Consider the following 19,370-nt stretch of genomic DNA (forward strand, 5'->3'; position numbering starts at 1 on the left):
GGTTTACATTTTAATATTCAAAAACAAAAGCAAGAAACTTTTTATCCTGTTTACGTTTAACAAACAAATGTCAAGCAAAAGGACAATTTAAATTAAACGCCATCTAACATTAGCGGGCGGCCATAAAATTCCACGGCGGACATTCGACGCGGCGAATTAAATAAGGGACAAACGAGACAGCATGCCAAGACGCTGCACCCGAACAAGGGTGGCCCATCCAGTTAACAATACGGATTAATTATCGACCGAAATCGACCACTCAAATATACCTGTCACCGGTGTAGAACGACGCGGCCCAATTTATAGAGAGCGCGGACAATGGTAAGCGCGGGAAACACAATGGCCGACGCGACGCCGCGCAACGACAGCGAGACGCGCACGACCCTGCACCGCGCGGATTCACTCGCGAACGACTATTGTTCTCAGATTTAAAGCCAGTATCTAGTGTTCTAACATTGTAATTGCCACTAAATTACTTCTGAGTTGTGATTAATACAAACGAATAAGCAATACTTGATATCATAAATTGTTGCCTATTGTTCTGATGTCTCTTTTACAGTATATTAAGAAAATTTTCTTGAAGACGCTACACTAGCTACTATACCTTAACTTCGGAAAAATTAAGAAATTAGAGTAGGAAATTAAAATGACATACTGGTCATTATACCTTTGTATCGTAAAAAACTTAAATTTTTATTCCACAAGAGAGGTCAACTTTCATGTTTTCAGCATGAGATATAGGTGGTATTTATTAAAGGGAATACGCTTATGTAAATACAAAGGGTTGAACAGAGCGCGCACGCGCGTTTGGTGACGTGCGGACCACCGGGCTGCGGTGTCAGCCCTGATTCATGTTCGGGAAGTATAGGGCTGCCAACACACTGTTGATCAGAATAGAGTTGTGTCGGGGCTTTTTGGTTTTGCAAATAATTTAAAATACTTAAATGTACTGCTTATCAATTATTGCAATTTTAATGTAGAGATGTATTAAATCAGATTCATAGTCTCATGTAATGCGTCAGTAACAAGGAATCTTCACTTATTACCAACGAGCTCAGTCGTTGAATAATCGACCCGGGAACGTTGACGAACTGTAATATATGATGAGAATAAGCCTTCGACTTGTCCTCGGACAGGTTTATCGCCGGCTAGGCAACAATAAGTGTATATCGTTGCAAAGCCGCTGCGGTAACCCTGGGGCGGCGCGGCGGCAACGACAAGCGTAGCATTGTTAGGCCGAGGCCGCCCCGGACCCTGAATAAATACATTCATATTGCCACTCTAAATATCTGCAATGGATGCCCTACGCCGAGATGCCGACAAACAAAAAACCGTATGATTAATGAAACATTTTGATGTCCTCGCATAATCTGTGGTAAATACAGAAGTCGATAAGATTGAATCGATTTGTTTTTAAACACCAGAAACGCCACAGATAATAATTAAATGAAATTGAGTTAATCGTCTCGATTACGATTTCGAGACTTTCGATCAAAGATCAAGAATGTGATTGTGGAAACGTTAACACTTACAACTTATTCGCGGCCCCCCCACGGCGACTCCGTCGTGTAAAATCCACCGCATCGCGACACATCCAGCGCAAACAAATGCTCAGAAAATGGAAAAAACATGGCGCTAAACCGCGAAACTGTATGTATTTAAACGCCGAAACCGAGACGCTGGACCTCAAAAAAGCGGACGGCGTTCGGTCATTTAAATTTTTCCTAAACGTGAACACAATGGAACAGATTCAGAAAGTGAAATTCTTTTTGTTCTATTTTTGATTTTTAAATATAAAAAAGGAATTCGCTTCGGCAAGGGCTGTCACATCATTCCAGCGCTGCTAAGTGACGCCGGACGCACGTCACTTGCCGGGATATCTTTTATTTTCATACGAATCGAGCAGCGCCGAGTTTTTTGTTATCATAGTTGTCCGACTCGCGTATACGATTAATTTTATAAACGTTTTGCTAAGTCTCTTCTGTAATAATATTTGCTTGTGATAAATAGACGTCAATCGTTAGTACTACGGTTTATTATTTTTAGACATAATTGTACTTGGAATTTATTTACTCTAGTAATAAAAAGAGAAAAGTTTTTATACTCAAGAAAGAAATATAATTTTAATCTATCATATCAAATTGATTATTTATTGTATCGTAATAGTTGAAAACTTTTTTTATAAAACTAACACGTTACGTATAATAAGGCCGTGTGCACACTGGAGGCATTGCGTCGTGCAAGTCTGTCGAGGGATTGACGTGCGTCCACATGACGCTAAAAGGTCTATTGTATACGGAGGCTCGTTACCGGCGCCGACCGGTCTTTAACACGCTTCAACAATGTGATCACTACATACATATGTAGTTTATTTTCCTAATGGGCAAAGTTGGAAGCTGTAATTTATGTATTGCTTTTGTTTTACCCGTTTGCAACATCTTTATTTTTATCCTGTTGTTATTAAAGGATCGAGTATCTGTTATTTTTATTACTGTAACTAAATGACGACAGTATGCGTAAGCATTTATAAAAACAATTGAAAGTTAATTTAATTACTGGTTGTATTTAAAACAGATAAATCTTCTATCTAAATTTAATCTAAAAGTAAGTGTTGAAATGTGTGTAAAACGCACCGAGATATCAGTGTTAAGATCGATCCTATCCGGGATCCGAGATACATCGCGAATAATAACGCTGTGTGTCAATTACGAGACCACTCTTCCGATCAACCGATACATATAAATGTGTTGTGTGCAACCGACTTTATATTCCCACAGATAAACAAAAAGTTATTCAAAGTATTTTAGACGTTGTTGCTTCTGAAGGGTTTTTGGCTGTGTTTTTTAATGTTCCAATAATCTTGACCTGAATATGAACTTCAAAAAATACTTATAAGTAACTTATTAAGCATTGATTTTAGACAATTTACTATATAATATGTATTTTTCAATTTAGATTAATAACCAATTGGATGTCGATTAGATTTTCTAAAGTCGATGTAGACGCGGAAGTGACGTCACATTGGTAGCGGCCGGGACGTGTACAGCGCCGCGCGTGGGCCGATAACACCACACGTTGACAAAATAGACGCCGCGCTAAACCAACGTTTAGCGAGTCCCGTTAACTAGATACACTACACGATAATACCTTGAAATTCAGGATTAAAACCGCGGCAACGCTATCAAACAATGTCGCTACTGTGTAAAGATTAAATCGTAGCCGTACAGAGAAGTTATAAACATACTGAGGAAATTACCTAAACAAGAATATTCCAAGTTTAAAATGTATGTTTACTTTTTTGAAAACAACTACACTACACTCGTAGATAAGCAATGAATGGATAGATTACGGCTACGTCTGAATTCGTAGTAAAAATTACAACCAACCAAACTAAGTTGATCAATCATAATAATATTATAAATGCGAAAGTTTCGATGGATGTTGGAAGTTTAGGAGGATTATGGAAGTTTGCAGCCTAAACGGCTTAACGGATCTTGATGAAATTTGGTATACATGTAGAGGATAGTCTGGAAGAACACATAGACTCACTTTTGTTTTTTTTAATTCCACGCGGTTGGAGTCGCGGGTGGAAGCTGGTTTAACTTATTTACTACGATTTTATTAGTTTACGCATAATTGACAATTCAGAATTATAGCACCATATTTGGCTAGAAGTAGTTATTAGTGCTCATATCGTTACTATGCAATAGTCGCGTCATTAGTCACATGTACCATAAACATACAAGCCGACAATTTGACCGCGCCGCGCACCGCCAAATTACCGGCTGTCTCGCATCGCGTTTATTTATTTATATTTATAAAGCGCGGTTCTAATTGCATCGGCGAGTCGTGAACCATGATTTCGAACAGTGGCGAACAGTTGGCCACTGACGGCATAATGACAGCTCACGCTTCCTGCTATGTTAATTGGCGGGAAGTCGATAGACGCATCGAATTATTTATCGGTTCGACTTTCGGCTATTGCCGGTCGGCTGGCGGTAGGCACTTACATCGACTGTCAGTCGATGGGAAGCTTAGTCCAGATTAAAACGTAATACGGTAGTCCGCTTGTCTCTCTTGTCGTTCAAACTCACGCTTAAAATATTTAATTGATATTATGTTGCAACAGACCCTGCATTCCCAACAGCTACTTTAATAACTGACTGTGATTGTTTTACATTAAAGGGTTTTGTCAAAGTATGTACGAATATAATTATTTATAATTATAAATGACATAAACTTCAAAAAGTACGTAATTTCAAAATAGTGATTCACATTGTATCGTGAAATTCCTTTTTCCCTCTACAACTTTATAAATATCGCAAGGAAATAAAGTCTATCTTCCGTTTAAATCGCCTCCAGAAAGAACAAAGTATTACTGATTCTAGAAATTTATGTTTAACCATAAAACAAATGTGTTAAATGCTGGAACAAGACTTTTTGTAGCGTTAGCCGCATGCAACGTGAAGTAAGAAATTGCCGTTAATTTATTGAAGAGGTTTACGCAATAAGGAATCATTAAATCGAAGCGTGTTTCGTCTCAGGTCAGTATAAACATTCTCACAGCGAAATTGAGTGCTGATTATAAATAAAATGTAAGAGAAGCGGTGTATCGGGGCCGTGCAATTTGCGGCTCTAAATCAGCTGCTGCGGTGCTGCCGCTACCGATAAATAACAACGAAGCGATTAGTGTGTAACACAAGAATATTTCACTTTGATACCTTCATGATTGTTGAACTCGGCAAGAGTTCTAATATGCATCCTAAATACAAGGTTCGCTAAAAACGTATGCTTTCTGATTGATAATTTGAAAGAAATTTCTGAAAATGTTATTGAATGTTTAAGCACATAATCTGAACTATTAACACAATTGTACAAATAAGACTCTTAGTATACTAAATGATTAACTTAGTACTCTTTAATTTGATATTAAATAGTAGTAAATTAATGTATCGTCAAACTAAACCAATATGAAATAATTATTAATTAACATTCCGACATGTAATTGCGTATCGGAAAGCGATTAAGAATAAGTGGATAGTACTTGTAGGTTATATCTTAATGCAATATAAGCACACAGTGCCAGGAGTCGTAATTATATCGTAGGGCGAGTAGTTATTGTGGCTGTGATCGGACACGTACGACAGGCGGGCAATCAATTCGCCGCGCTCGCTCGCGTGAAATCGACTGCTCGCTACAAGCGCACTGGCCACTTGCATTTTAAAAATTTAACGGATTATAACATAAAAGAAGAAATAAACAAGCTGTAATTGAATTTAAATTTAGAATAAATTATGAAAAGTAATTGCAAGATAGAAAGTAGCACATTACGATCATTTTCTCATCTTAGTCTATACTATTTATCTATACTATTGAAATAAAGCGTAAACACACACTTCTTTGTTGCTTAAGATGTCAGTAATTACAGCATATTTTTAAATAATTCGTTTTTTAATAAAAAGCCCTACACTTACGTCATGCTTTAGGCTATATATTTTGACGCCATTAAACTGAGGGTGTAAATATTTTGGATAAAAACCCTAATGTGACAAAGAGACCATAAGTTGCTGCCAACATCAAGGAAGCAAGATTGCCAAAGTTTGTCATATCATGTCATTTTGATATTTGCTATTGGTAATTAAAAAAATGTAAACAATAAAATAAAATTTTTATAATTTCATGCGGAAGAAGTCGCACAGGAACAGCTAGTAATAAATATGATCTTAAATATTAATAGATATAAACCACAATACAATTAAAAGTGGCTACCTCTCTTTAAATTATCACCCGCCTTGTAAACGTTGTAATAAAACTAATCAATAAGATAAGATACGCCCATTAAAAAATGTCAGCCCATATTTTGACACGATAATAAAAAGCGACCCACGAGACAATTTATGATCTCTCACAAGGCTCGTTTCCTTGTTATTAATATGGACATTAATATAGTCCCAATATCCTGGCCGTAAATGTCGTTGCCACTGGCGCCTGGCACAGGTACACGAAACTATAAAAATGAACGCACAAAAAGGTTCACTACTTCACAATGAAGGTTGACTCGAACGTTTAGAAAAAAATTGAAAATTTATAACACCTCCCGGCACCCGGCCACCGGTATAAAAATCCGGAGAATTGTAATTTTTCTTACAAAATTTAGTGATATGTCAAACCTGTTCGACGTGGCAAATAAAAATGTACGAGGCGAGGGTAAGAAAAAAACAAAGGAGACGCCTTCGGGTTATTGCTAAAACAAGGGAAGGTTACCATATCAATCAAGGCGTTGACAAAAGTGGAATTTTTTCCTCGTGCCCGAGCCGTGGGATGAAAAAAGGGTCCGTGTTTATGGAAATGCAATAAAAGAGATGCGAGCGCTGTTCAGCCGCGGCCACACCGACATCCTTTATACACATTATTTGTTTTACATTTAATTTTATCATAAAAACGTATTAGTCTATAAATTATAATGATTATAAAATTAATTAAATTATCGCTAACTGAATCTATGGTTGTTTTTATAGTGCCTTATTGTTTTTGGAATACTGAGATATAAATTTTTACGCACCTAAAATGAATTCGAACTTGCAATGTTCTATAGACAATTGAGCGTATTGCTAACCTCTACGTTCCATAAAAAAGACATAAACGACACTAACACAAGAACGATTTTTTGATAAATACCGATATAAGTATAATAATTAAGTAACATTTGAAATATGCGTACAATAGAGAGTATCAAACACGTTTTTATATATCTATGATTCACACAAACTGCATAAAACACCATGTTACTGTCGTTATTTCTATATTACAAAGATGGACGTCCTCAATTTATCAATACTAAAGTTTGTTTTTGCATCATTCTTTTACCTCCAATTGTATATAACACATTAAGGTGACATTTGACAGTTGGTATTTTGCTCAAGTGCACTCTATACTCTATGCCATGCACAGCTTAAGTCGCCATAGACAAGCAGGTAAGGTCCTAAGGCGGGAATGATAAAAATGTGAGTGAGGTCCCCCGCGGTGCGGCCGCCCGTGTCACTCACCGTGCACGAGCCCCGCCAAGCTCCACCCGTGAGAAACTAATACATGTCCGACGTACTCTTCCACATATTAAACTGAATAGCCGTTTATTGTAACCACTGTATTGAATTTTATTATCTACATTAATTGTTTTTTTTTAACTTTTCTTAGTATTCTAGTATTTTAAAATATGAAGAAGTGCGAAAAAATAATTATAAATGCGAAAGTTGCTATAGATGCAAATATGTTTGTTAGAGTATGCCGCATAAACTGTTTAAGTGATCTCGATGAATTTATCATATATGGAGAGCATAGTATGGAAGAACACATAGACTACTTCCTTTTGTTTTTTTTATTTCAACGCGGACTGAGTCACGGGCGAAATCAACTCTAAAATAAATCTTTGAATGTTAATTACGCTCGAATTTTAACTAATGGATGACATCGGTGCAGATAATTTCAAATATAGATGTCATAGGTACTTCTTAATTACATCGTAAGTGTATAATTTACAAATACGTTTAAGAGCGCACGTACACCTTTGATTACATAAACTATCTTTTTTTAGTTGTGCAACTAAACAGTTGGATGGGTTGCGAAACAATCGACAATCCCACAGCAGTGGTGCGATAGTCTCAAAAGTGTGCGCTCTTAACATTAACAGTATCCAATGCTAACGAAGTGCGGGAATCAGTTAGTAGGAAGTGAAATAAACGTGGACTCTTGGTCTAAAGAGTTAGGCAATAGTAGCACAATGTTACACAATCATGTTGCCGTAGATTATAGATTTGCATTTTACACGATCGTGACATAGTTGTATACATAAAAGTGTCAATCTCTTATCTACCTAAAAGGCCCAGCACACATTAGTGCAAAAAATAAGATACTCCTAGACAAATTTTCCCTCTGTAATATTTTTACTATACATTAACTATCATAAAATAATATAAAAAGTAATTTGCATTAATTAAAATAAAATAATAAACCGTTGACGATATAAATTAATTTATTTTATTCAAATGCACTGAGCTGAGTCACAGACAGACAACAGACGGCGTTTTTTCGCTGGGATTTATGTTCATTGTGAATTTATTTAAAAATCTCAATGATAATTCCCACACTGTCTATGCATATCACAATACATAAAAGTCCCAATTAGAATCGCTTAGTGATTTTTATAATTTACGCGAATACATTAAATTTAGATTCGTCTAATTTTAATAATTTAATGTGCGAATAATGAAAAATATACTCTCTAAATTATAAAAATCTTTATCAAAGATCAGTTAACAAACAAGATATGAACTGTGTTATTTAATTTGACAAATAGAAACAACATTTAAATTACATTGTTATAAAAATGGAATAATCAATATTGTACGAAATACTTAGAACAAAGTCACACGAAATAATATTTCAAATCTCTTTGCGTATCGATCTACTTTCATTTTTTTTATTATACCGACATTGATATTATCTTACTAATTAAAATTGAGCAATCGATTGTACCAAGTAACAGGCACTGTACAATAATCATATTTGAATTGCATTATAAATTCAACAATTTAATAACAATGACATCCGAATCGGGCTGTTTATCTTCGAATCGGAGTGAGGGGAGGCGCGGGCGACATGACCCACTAACTTAAAATCTGCCACATGAATGTTTGTCATTTCAAATAAATGCCTTAAGGGCAATTATACCGATAATTAACGTTGCAACCAGTTTTAAAACTCGTATAGACCATGTAATGCGCGATCGTATTCTGGACAAAGATGTATTAACTTACCTATGCTGTTTTTTTTTTTATTTTAACGCAAAAAATTTTAAAATTAAGAGAACGCTTGGCCTCATTATACAAATTTAATTTTCAATGGAAATCATTAATTTAAAAATTGCGTTATTAATTACTCTCTTAAAATTAATAGTGTAATTAACGCCTTATTTGAGCTTTTTAATTTATGTTTTATATAAAAATACTAAATTGTAACGGTAATAAGAGTTGCAATTTTAAATATCATAATAAAGTACAAAAAACTACTTTTAGGATGAGTTTATAACTTTTACAAGAAATCGCTTTTATATTGGTTTTAACCCGTTATCGCTTCAGCTTATGTCTTACACCGCGTGTAAGAGCAGGATTTATATGAGGGTCTGCGGTGATTGATGGGCAGTCGCCGCAACGACAACACGGCCACTACCGTACCCAGACATAAAAATACAACCTCTCCAAACAGCACACAACTAATTAAGTTATTGTTCAGCTTGACTCTAAACAAATAACTTTAGATACTATATTTAACTTTTTAGTTGGTCAATTCATTGTAATCGTAAGGATGCGTCTGAGTATTCCGTCTGAGAATCTCCAACGATATTATGTAACATATTTCTATCTTTTTCTTTCTCAAAGACGATGATAGGGACAACACTATATTATACATGGGCTTTGACAGTGGAAACTTAACGATCGAATTGCTACTACTTCTTTTCTTAATTTTATCTTATTAATGTTTATTTTACCTATTGCAAGTTTTTTGCAGGACAGGCAAAGGAAATAAACCAGTACTAATTTAAAACTAGAACGTATCTTAATTTTGTCGCTATAAATCTTAATTAAAATTTTATAAACGAAATAAATAATTAAGTTGCCAGTTTTAAAAAAAATCTAAAAAAGTTGAATTATACTCGTATTTTCTAAGTCTTAGCTTAAACATACACCTTTCGGTTAAAATTAACCTTGATTTATTTTGTCCCGGCATAGAACTTCGCGTGACAAATAAATATCAATACAAAAAAACAACGCTGCTCGCCTCGTGTCCACAACAGTTTCGTGATGCTATAAGAATTATTTTCGTTTGTGAATTAAATCGTATTATAATTGGCCCTTTGTTTGTATATGCAAAGATAAATGATGTAGAACTCGTTTTCGACACGTCCAATACAATTTATTGAATATACACTTAACCATATGTTATTTTTAATTTATTTCATTCCTGTTAATATAAACAAAACAATTTACTTAAAAACTTAACAAACACACAAAGTATTTAAACCAATAACTGTTAGATATTTCGTAACCATTAGTTCCTATTGTGTTATTTTATAACGTTACTTGAGACCGGTCCGCATAACTCAGTTGGTGTCAAAAACAATATGAATTAGAAATTTTAAGGCACTCGAATACGAATGTGAATTTTAAGTACAAAAGGCCCGCAATGTCCGCAGTTTAGCATACTGAGTTACATCATAAAAACGAATAGGAATAAATCATGACGTCACTCCGAACGTCAGACAGTGTGGGACCGATTCCTGTCGACGTAAGGCATAGCATTCGCATTGTGATAGTATATTTGGCTCTTGTTTGGCCGCTGAATGCCAAATAGGCGAGTTCCATGACCGGCCGCGATCCGCACCGGCTATTGTGAATGCATTTGGAGTAGCCACGAGGCGGACAGATTATGTTGTGATAAAACTGGATAACACCTAATAGTACTTATTAACGAATGCGCACCGCGAAAGGAGGCGTGGGAGATATTTTATTCAAGCCGATTCACTGAATGAAGCCATATTGAATGAGTTAGCACGCACTGCAATCCCAGACTGACGCCAATAAAGAAAGTCTCTAGACTATTGCTGTTATATTAAACAAACTGATAACAAATATACTCACTTATTAAGTCTTTAGGTTAAAATTTATTAGAGATAGTTATTTTAATGTTGTATAGAATTTGAATTTCACAATAAAATATCATCACTAATATTTTATTCAAGGTCGTTTTTCGTGAACTATTTTTAAAATTATTGTGAATAAATAACCTTTACAATGATGTCAGTTTTTAAGAATTTACAAATAAAAAACTCAGCGACAGTGAAATGAGCAAAACATAAATCCAACTCTACATCAAAACTTTCGCGAGAAATAATGAAACGTACAATGAGTAGGTACAGTCGCGTCCATTATTTGCTAATATTTGGACCGTACGACTATGGCATAAGGTTTTAAAATCAACACTGCAAAGAGTGTATATAAATGTATGCATATTGCGGTGCTCCCGCGCGAGTAGCGCAAACGCACAGCAAATATATTGCTGGATATCGCTCGTAACACATAGCCCTGTTTATGGCGTACACTTCTGCACAATTTTATTGCGTTATAAAGGAATGGACACACTGATATAGGTAGTGAATATAAATATATATGTAGAGTCTTCCAACAAATTCGTTATCGACACAAAAGTATCATATGAAAAAGTCAACAAAGTTTCCTAAGGAACTAATATCACGAATTAAATTATTGAATTTTAAAGAAAAACAAACTATAAAATGGAAATCCTTTTTAGTTTAAAATGAGATAAAAAATGAAATGTGTCAATTATGGAAAGGTTTAAAAAAATTATACAAATAAATAATTATCTATGTCTATAATTATAATACTATAAGAGGGAAGATTTATATTTTTTCATGTATTGAAATAACTCCAATAATATTGGTTCGATTTCAAAAATTCTATCACCATTAAAAAGTACGGTATCAGTCAGTAATAAATATAATCTTTTAATATTTTTTTTTTATTTCATGCAGGCGAAATCGCGCGCAATACCTAGTATTAAAATACAGATAATGTATAACAGTCTTTATTCTTAAAGCGTTTCCACACAGAAGTGGCTGTTACCCTAGCGCTCGCGTTTTGTTTCCACGACTCTGCATAATGTCCAACGACAGCCAGGCTTGTTGCCTCACCTTGTATTTGAAGTTAAATTATTTAATACTTGAACCATATTATACTTGAGACAAAGTAAGTCCTATGAGACGTAACATTGTAACTCATATGTACAACAATGATTATTGCTATTTCTAAGAAATAACAGACTTTGAAATAGTGTAAAAAATGGGACCACCTTGCCTATTTTAAAATGCTGTTTAATATAACTGGGCTATAAAATGCACCTTAAAAAGCGCTCTCTCTAGTGAAATAAGTTTAATGAAATTAAAAATCAAATGTCATAAAAAGCAATGGTTATGATTTGTGTGTATAATAATAGACATAACAATTCTGTAATGTTTAAGTGGATTCAACATTTAAATGTTTTTTTACGCTAGCAACTTTGCCATTTCTATGTAAATTGAATCGGCAAGTAAAAACGTAGTTTTAATAAAAACGTGCAGTAGCTTCAGAATTGCAATAACACTCGTGACTTAAACACCGCTTAAGTTAATTACGAACGGAATATGCAGTTTACGATCGCATCCCTTTTCATAATCATGAAAAAAAACGTCACGTACTAAAATGTTTATATCTCTACCATCTATAGTAAACAAGTCGGTGGCAAAACTTACTTTATTACAATGTTAACCGCTTAACAAGAGTTATTACCACATTTACATTCGTATACTTTCGTTGTTTGAACGTAAGACAAAATTTACGAAACAGACAAACTAATCCGACTCATTAATATAATAATGCGAACCCATTGTCTGTGTATTTTATTAGGTGGTTTTAATTTTTATCATGGACGAGTGAGACATCTAATTTGTATTGTAAAAAGATTCCCACTTTTATGATTTTTTTAGTGTCAAGTGCAATCATGTTAATGTTGAATAAAAATTAATTATTAATTTCTTTGTTCTAACGCTCCAACATCTTTGTCGGCTTGCACTGTTGTAACAACCCATTACAATGGCCGTTCTAATTCTGAGATTTAATAAAATATTTTGCATTGTGTTCGTAATATTATTTAGCTAAAAGCGTTTTATGATTCGACTACAATACAATGTTATTGTTATTGAAAGGATATATTGCATTATAATAATAAGGTGGCTCGACATTTATAAGTAATATTAAATTGAGTGTTTACTATGGATTTCTAAACAGAATAGACTCGAAATGTGTCTGGAATTACATCAAATAACACTGATAAAATAAAAAATTGAAATCAAGACTTGATATTCCAATCTTATCTATATAATAACATTATAAAGATGAAAAATTTGATTGTATCGAATAATCTCCGAATCTAGTCAAATAATTTGAAACATTATTTCAATTTTGTAAAGCCACACTATCAGTGCACGATATAGACTATATTACTAATATTATTAATGCAAAAGTTTAAAAGGATGGATGGATGTTTGTTAGAGTTTGTAGCCTTAACCGCTAAACGGATCTCGATGAAATTTGGCATGAATGTAGATGATAGTCTGGAAGAACACGTAGGCTACTCATTTTTGTTTTCTAAATCCTACGCGGACGGAGTCGCGAGCGAAAGCTAGTAAACTGTATTACGAGATTTAATTCTACACCAAAGCCGCGGGCAAAAGATAGTTAAATATGAATACAGTACAGAGTACACATAATTGTGTTCATTGAAATTAAGAGTGAGGATTCAATCTGCCCTGGTCGGGTAACGGTATCTTGGTACAGTACGCTGACTTTAAATATTAAAAGTACTCGGCTGGCTGCATATCAACTTAAGTACCATGACTCTACTTAATTATCCGCGACACGGACACTCTTAACTCCAACAGAAGTCGAGGTGTTATTAAGAAAAACAATTTTATGTGTACTATAATTTTTGTTACTCTTTGTGTTCGAAATAAATAAACATAAAAAAGTATACAAACTATTAAATACTTTTGCACCCCATCCTAATATTTGTATATGAAAATATAATTTATTTTTATTAACAAAATGACATCGAGATGCGTTCAGCAGTTTAGGCTACAAACTCTAACAAACATCTATCCATCTCTTTCGCATTCATAATATTAGTAAGAAGTGGGATTAGTAAGATTTCAAAGCATGACCACTGTTTTATATTACTAAAAATTCCTCAGCAAACTATAATTCACTTTTTCACTTATTTATAAACATCTTAACCGTTTTTTATTCAATGTTTATTGCTCTTTATGAATATTTCATACGAATGGTTAATGCAGTAACTAATTGCTTCCAATCTTTGAATTATGAAAGCATTTCTAAAAACTGCGACATTCGGTAGTGTCTACTCTATTTACAGTATTCAGGTAAATTATAGTATTACGGGCACGAGCTAGTCGTTACGAGATGCCTTTGCGACTTCATCTGCCGACAGCCGAATGTCGCATTGCCTCAAACACAGATTAAACGTTGAAAGAAGTACCGCCGCTGTACAAACGATAGTACGTGCTATTCCACGAAACACAAACTCTATGTTGTCTAAAAAGTACAGAGTTCCGACCACACTAAGATTTTTTATCTTGCAACAATGTGTACGCGACCTAACTGGTCTCGGATCATAGACTTAGGTTAACGTAAATTTAAAAAGGCAATTTAGGAAAGCTATAAAACGTTTACGCTTTATAACTGCCATAATTCCTGCTCTATATCTTTATAAAAGGAGCTTATGACCATATATGTTGACTAGTTATTGCCCACGACATCGCGTGGAGTTATTCAATTATTCAACCCTTGGAGGTATAATTTTCTAAAAAAAGATGATTTATCGTTAGGTTTTTAATGGATAGTTTAATAGGCATTGCCTTATCTGGTAGTACTGTCTTGCAATTTTCCTTTCATCGCCTTTTTCTGCATTGTTTTCAAAAAGTCTACAACACCGTTGTAGATACATTAAAAAGTGTTCACTCGTATTATTTAATCATATAATTCTATTATTATTAGTGTTTGATTGTATCATAATCCGAGATAGAACAACCTTGTTATGAACAACCAGCAGTCAAAAAGATACGAATGACTTCAGTTGATATTTAACAAATTGGTCGGATTCTTACACTCACCAATCTTCGCTTTGGCTTGATTAGAGGTCTGTTCTGTCCGTTCATCTTGTAGTAAAGTCCGCACGCGTTGCAGAGGTAGTGTCCGGTCCCGTCGCGTCGCCACAGCGGCGTGCTCGTCGCCCCGCAATTGACGCACTCGCGACCCTCTGTTATTAAACAAAAATCAATCAAATCCACAATAAAACTGAAGTAACAATGAATTGGAAGAAAGCTATTTAATGAAATAGTATAAATGTTATAGGAATTTAACATGAGATTGTGGAAATAATGCATAGAAATTTAGTGATAATTGCATGTTCTCTGAGTGATTTTACCTGATTCCTGGCAGGCTGGGGAAGACGAGAGAAAACATTCAGAAACATTACAAATCAAATATCACTAACTAATCTAACATGCAGACACGAAACACATTTAATAATACTAATAAATATACCATAACTTTGAAAGCAATATAAATCGCAATCAAGTATACAATTAACAAGAGAAAGCGCACGAAGTTTCACTCGTAGGAAAAATATCAAGATTTTTTTACACGCAAAGAAAAATCTAGAGAAAGTAAACTAACATACTAACATGCAACCAACCCTTAAAACATAAATAACGGTTAACTACATTTCAATAAAAAGTAAATAAACACTAGATATTTTACTAAAATTTAAATCTCCTCAAATTATGAATACACAAAACCTATCATTTTACGCTTATCAAAAGTAACAAACCTTATAAGGACAACTTGAAGTTATTTCTGTTATCGTATTGTAATGACTAAAACGATATAAAGTCTATTTGTACAGAACTAAATACTGTTAAAAACAAATGAATGTAAAAATGTAATATCGATGAGCAATTATATTTTTTATTCGAAATTGAAGCAACAAAAGCAGATTATAAAACAATGCCAGTTGCAAAAATGTAGGAGAGCGTCTGCATAGTAAACAGAGCAGAAACGGAGCTATAAAGCAAAGTATTGCCTACATGCTAATTCTTACTATATGTAATTATATACCGATGTACATAGTCCGTCTAAACAATCTTCAACGCAAGGCATATCACTTCAACCGTAAATAGTTTTATGTTAACAAAGAAATTAAAATAAAGCTCTAGGAAATATAATAACACTAATAAAAACTTTATCTCAAATAAGTCCACACACGTTAATTGGTCACTAAAGATCCCAATAAGGGATTACTTAAGTAACCATTAAACTGAGTGCGGGATTTAAAGTATTCTCACAAGTCTACCAACTGATACATGCTGCAACTTAACGTCCATTAAATCATGCATATAAAATATAATTTGACCCCAGAACGAGCGGCCCTCCGGGAAATATTGCAGTTTTTTTACTTTCGGCCCCTTTTTTGAAGAAAACAAGGCATTTCACAAGAGCGTTCACATTGTTAGTGAGAGGATGTGCACGCATATGGGATGCGCGTGCGCCGCCCACCTCTCTCTAAACTCGATTACACTACCGATGATTTACAGAGATCGAATTTAGAAGCTCGCCTCGTTACACCTATACACACATACATACACGACCAATTAAAGAATGACTTAACTGGCAATACATTAACTTTAAAAAACTGCACTCGTAATAACGCTGGGTAATGAGGTTCTCTATCGTATTACTACAAATGGTTTTTCTCGACTAACTTTATTACAGCATGCTTCATATCGTTTGCTAATTAATTCTGAATAAAAAAAGCTTAGTTGAATGAATATTATCATAATTTATTTAATTATTTTTAGCTTGTTATCTTAAATCCAATGAAAAAATGTTAGATTTTTTGTTTACACTTTCTACGGAAAGTGATAGTAATGTTATGTTGCCAGTTTATTGCTCCGTGAATTATATAACAGGTGTAATTGATAAATATCTAAAACGTAACAATATGTATCTAGATCTGATTTATCAAGTCCCCGTTCAGAGATCGCGGCGCGCTGAATAAATAATGAGGGCCGCGCAGGATCTAACGAGGAAGGTGAAAGTGCTCTAATAAACCTCATACAATGAATAAAAAACGTATTAAAAACACAAAATGGTCTTCGGGCTCAAGGCATCGAGCCATTCATCTTTTTTTATGTAAAACCAGATCACAACCGGCAATTAAATCGCCCGGACCTTATCGAAAACTTATTGCGATCGAACCGACGACTCACTTTTTGGACTAACCCTTTATTTTTTGTAGCGTCGATAAAGCCTGTAATTTGTTCCGAAGTTTCTAATAAATAAACACCAATAACGATTATTAAGAAAAAATGATAGGATATTACACGCGGTTAGAGTTGTGGAACGGTGTCTCTCGCTCGTGAAGTGATTTCGTTCGATTGTAACGTCTCTATTGATAACTATTGTGAAAGTGTTGCCAGCGGCCGCAGCCGCCGACTCCGGTGCTTTACAAGATTTACTGCTCGCCGCACTCATATACTCATACGTATTATTAAAGAGAATAGACTTTCTGATTAATTACCCAGCCTTATAATTGTTCGGGCCTGTTCAATCTGTAACGTAACGGTGTTAATTCGGTAACGTTGTGAGAATTATTTCTTTATTTCCACGACTCGGCGGCTATCGACGCATCAGCACACGCCGCTTTTGATACCGGACGTGAGCTTGACGCGAAATAAAGATACGATTTAGTGCGCTCGTAACTGTACCACCGACTAAAGATAAACCTATTCGGAGCGGACGAGCGAAGATTGAGCTTTGAACGCAAAAATTCCAGTGTTTGTTCAAAAATTAGAATGCGGTCCGCCGTTTAGTGGCCGAGTGGAGCTCGGTCGTGACGCGGCGGCGCTACGTGACCGCGATAAAAGATTCTCATCTGCCGTATTTACGCAGCGGAGTGGGCGGTTTTTATTTTTTCGAGAGTCTCCCGGCGAGCCCACTCGAGCCGTCGAGTGCGCGGAAACTTTTCACACGCCCCTCGCGCGTGGGGAAAACGTCCCCGCGCTGAATCCACGCGCCGATTCAGCTGATCGTGCAGAATGCGTTGCTAGTCCAACCCGTACTCCCTGCGGCTAGTGAAGCATCAAACAAACAAAAACAACTTGACGATCGATGAGAGAAAAACTTCCAACACCCGACAGCGGCAACGTTAATGTAATTTAAATGAAGGACTGATTCGCCGGCGCAACGCGGCGCGGCGTGTACCGTGACGCGCTCTCGGTGCATCGGCCCATCAACACGTAACGGTGTGGCTATTTTGCATACAAAACCATTATGTTATTGCTCAAAAACTTATTGTTGCGCCACAAAGCCCGGCATTACTCCTTAATTACACGCCTGTATGCAAATATATTTAATGGAAACCAATCTGTATTGAGATTGGATTTTAAGCTGCCAGTGTATTTTGAGGTTAGAATTAAAGTAACAATGGTAAGTGAAATAAAATCATTAGGTCGGGTAGAGTAATGAAGTCATTTTTCACACACAGAGGTCGCCAGTAGTGGCGCGGTGGCGCAGCGATCATATTTGCATTTGTTATTAGCATACATTCAGATAATTACGTGTGACGAGCGAGGCAGTGGGGGCCGGGTCTCATAATTAAAGCCAACAGTCCCACCATGAAGGTTTAATGTCAGTACACGTCGCAACTACAGGAATTGTAAGGAAATCAACTGTTGAATTTTTATGTAAAGATAATACACTGTCCACGGCTTCTAAATTGCATTCTAAATTGTCAAACATAATTAATTTAATTCGAATTAAACTGCACAGCGTTTCTGCGAGTAAAACTGCGTGTTACAGCTAGTATTAGACAAGCAAAGATTTCAACTAATTTATGAAGTCAAGTTACAAATGTATAAATCATAAACGTCGAATAAATTTATTACATGAACGGAAATAGTGTGTTGACACTAATAGAAATATTATACGTTTATATAAAATTTATATTTATTAATATTCTATTATTATCGATATGATAATTATCGTTATTCACTCGCGACAGCGTCTAACTTCTTTTATAACGTACTAGCTGTTCCCGTGCGACTTCATCCGCATGAAATTATGAAAATTTTATTTTATTGTTTACATTTGTCAAATTATCAATAACAAATGTCAAAATGACATGACATGACGACAACCTTGCGTCCTTCATGTTGGCAGTAACTTATGGTCTCTTTCCCACATTAGGGTTTTATCCAAAATATTTACCCCCTAAGTTTAATGGCGTGAAAATATATAGCCTAAAGCCTGTCGTAAGTGTATGGCTTTTTATTAAAAAAAAGAATTATTCAAAAATATGCTGTAATTGCTGACAACTTAGGCAACAAAGAAGTGTGTGTTTACGCTTTATTATAATAGTATAGATTATTTTTGTAACTTTTTTTTAATTTCTAAGTACATGTTCTATTGTTATTATTTTTAATTTTATATTCAATTTTTTTATTTAAATTCGCCAGAATAATGTTTATCACAAATTATTTCCTATTATTGTATAAGAATAAATTAATTTAAATGACATTAAAAATAGAAATTCAACGGAAACTGAACAACAAAATTAAAAAATCCTTATCGTCCTCTAAACAATAAGTAACTTTTTCTTTTGTTTTAAACAAAGAAATCTAGGTA

The 19,370-nt window shown here is 34.8% G+C and overlaps 1 protein-coding gene across 3 annotated transcripts in view; it reads right to left on the bottom strand.

The window, feature by feature from the left end:
- The window catches only part of LOC106101610 (GATA-binding factor C-like), a 90,224-nt gene that overhangs the window by 32,496 nt on the left and 38,358 nt on the right, over positions 1-19,370 (bottom strand). For 2 of the 3 annotated variants that reach the window (XM_013280902.1, XM_013280910.1), the window contains exon 4: positions 14,792-14,943. In XM_013280902.1, the coding sequence (XP_013136356.1) occupies positions 14,792-14,943 (152 nt within the window). The remainder of the gene's footprint in view (positions 1-14,791; positions 14,944-19,370) is intronic. The other variant, XM_013280917.1, reaches the window with a different exon arrangement.

The sequence above is a fragment of the Papilio polytes genome, unplaced genomic scaffold (genome assembly GCF_000836215.1).
Source record: "Papilio polytes unplaced genomic scaffold, Ppol_1.0 DF824303.1, whole genome shotgun sequence".
Classification (NCBI taxonomy): Eukaryota; Metazoa; Arthropoda; class Insecta; order Lepidoptera; family Papilionidae; genus Papilio; species Papilio polytes.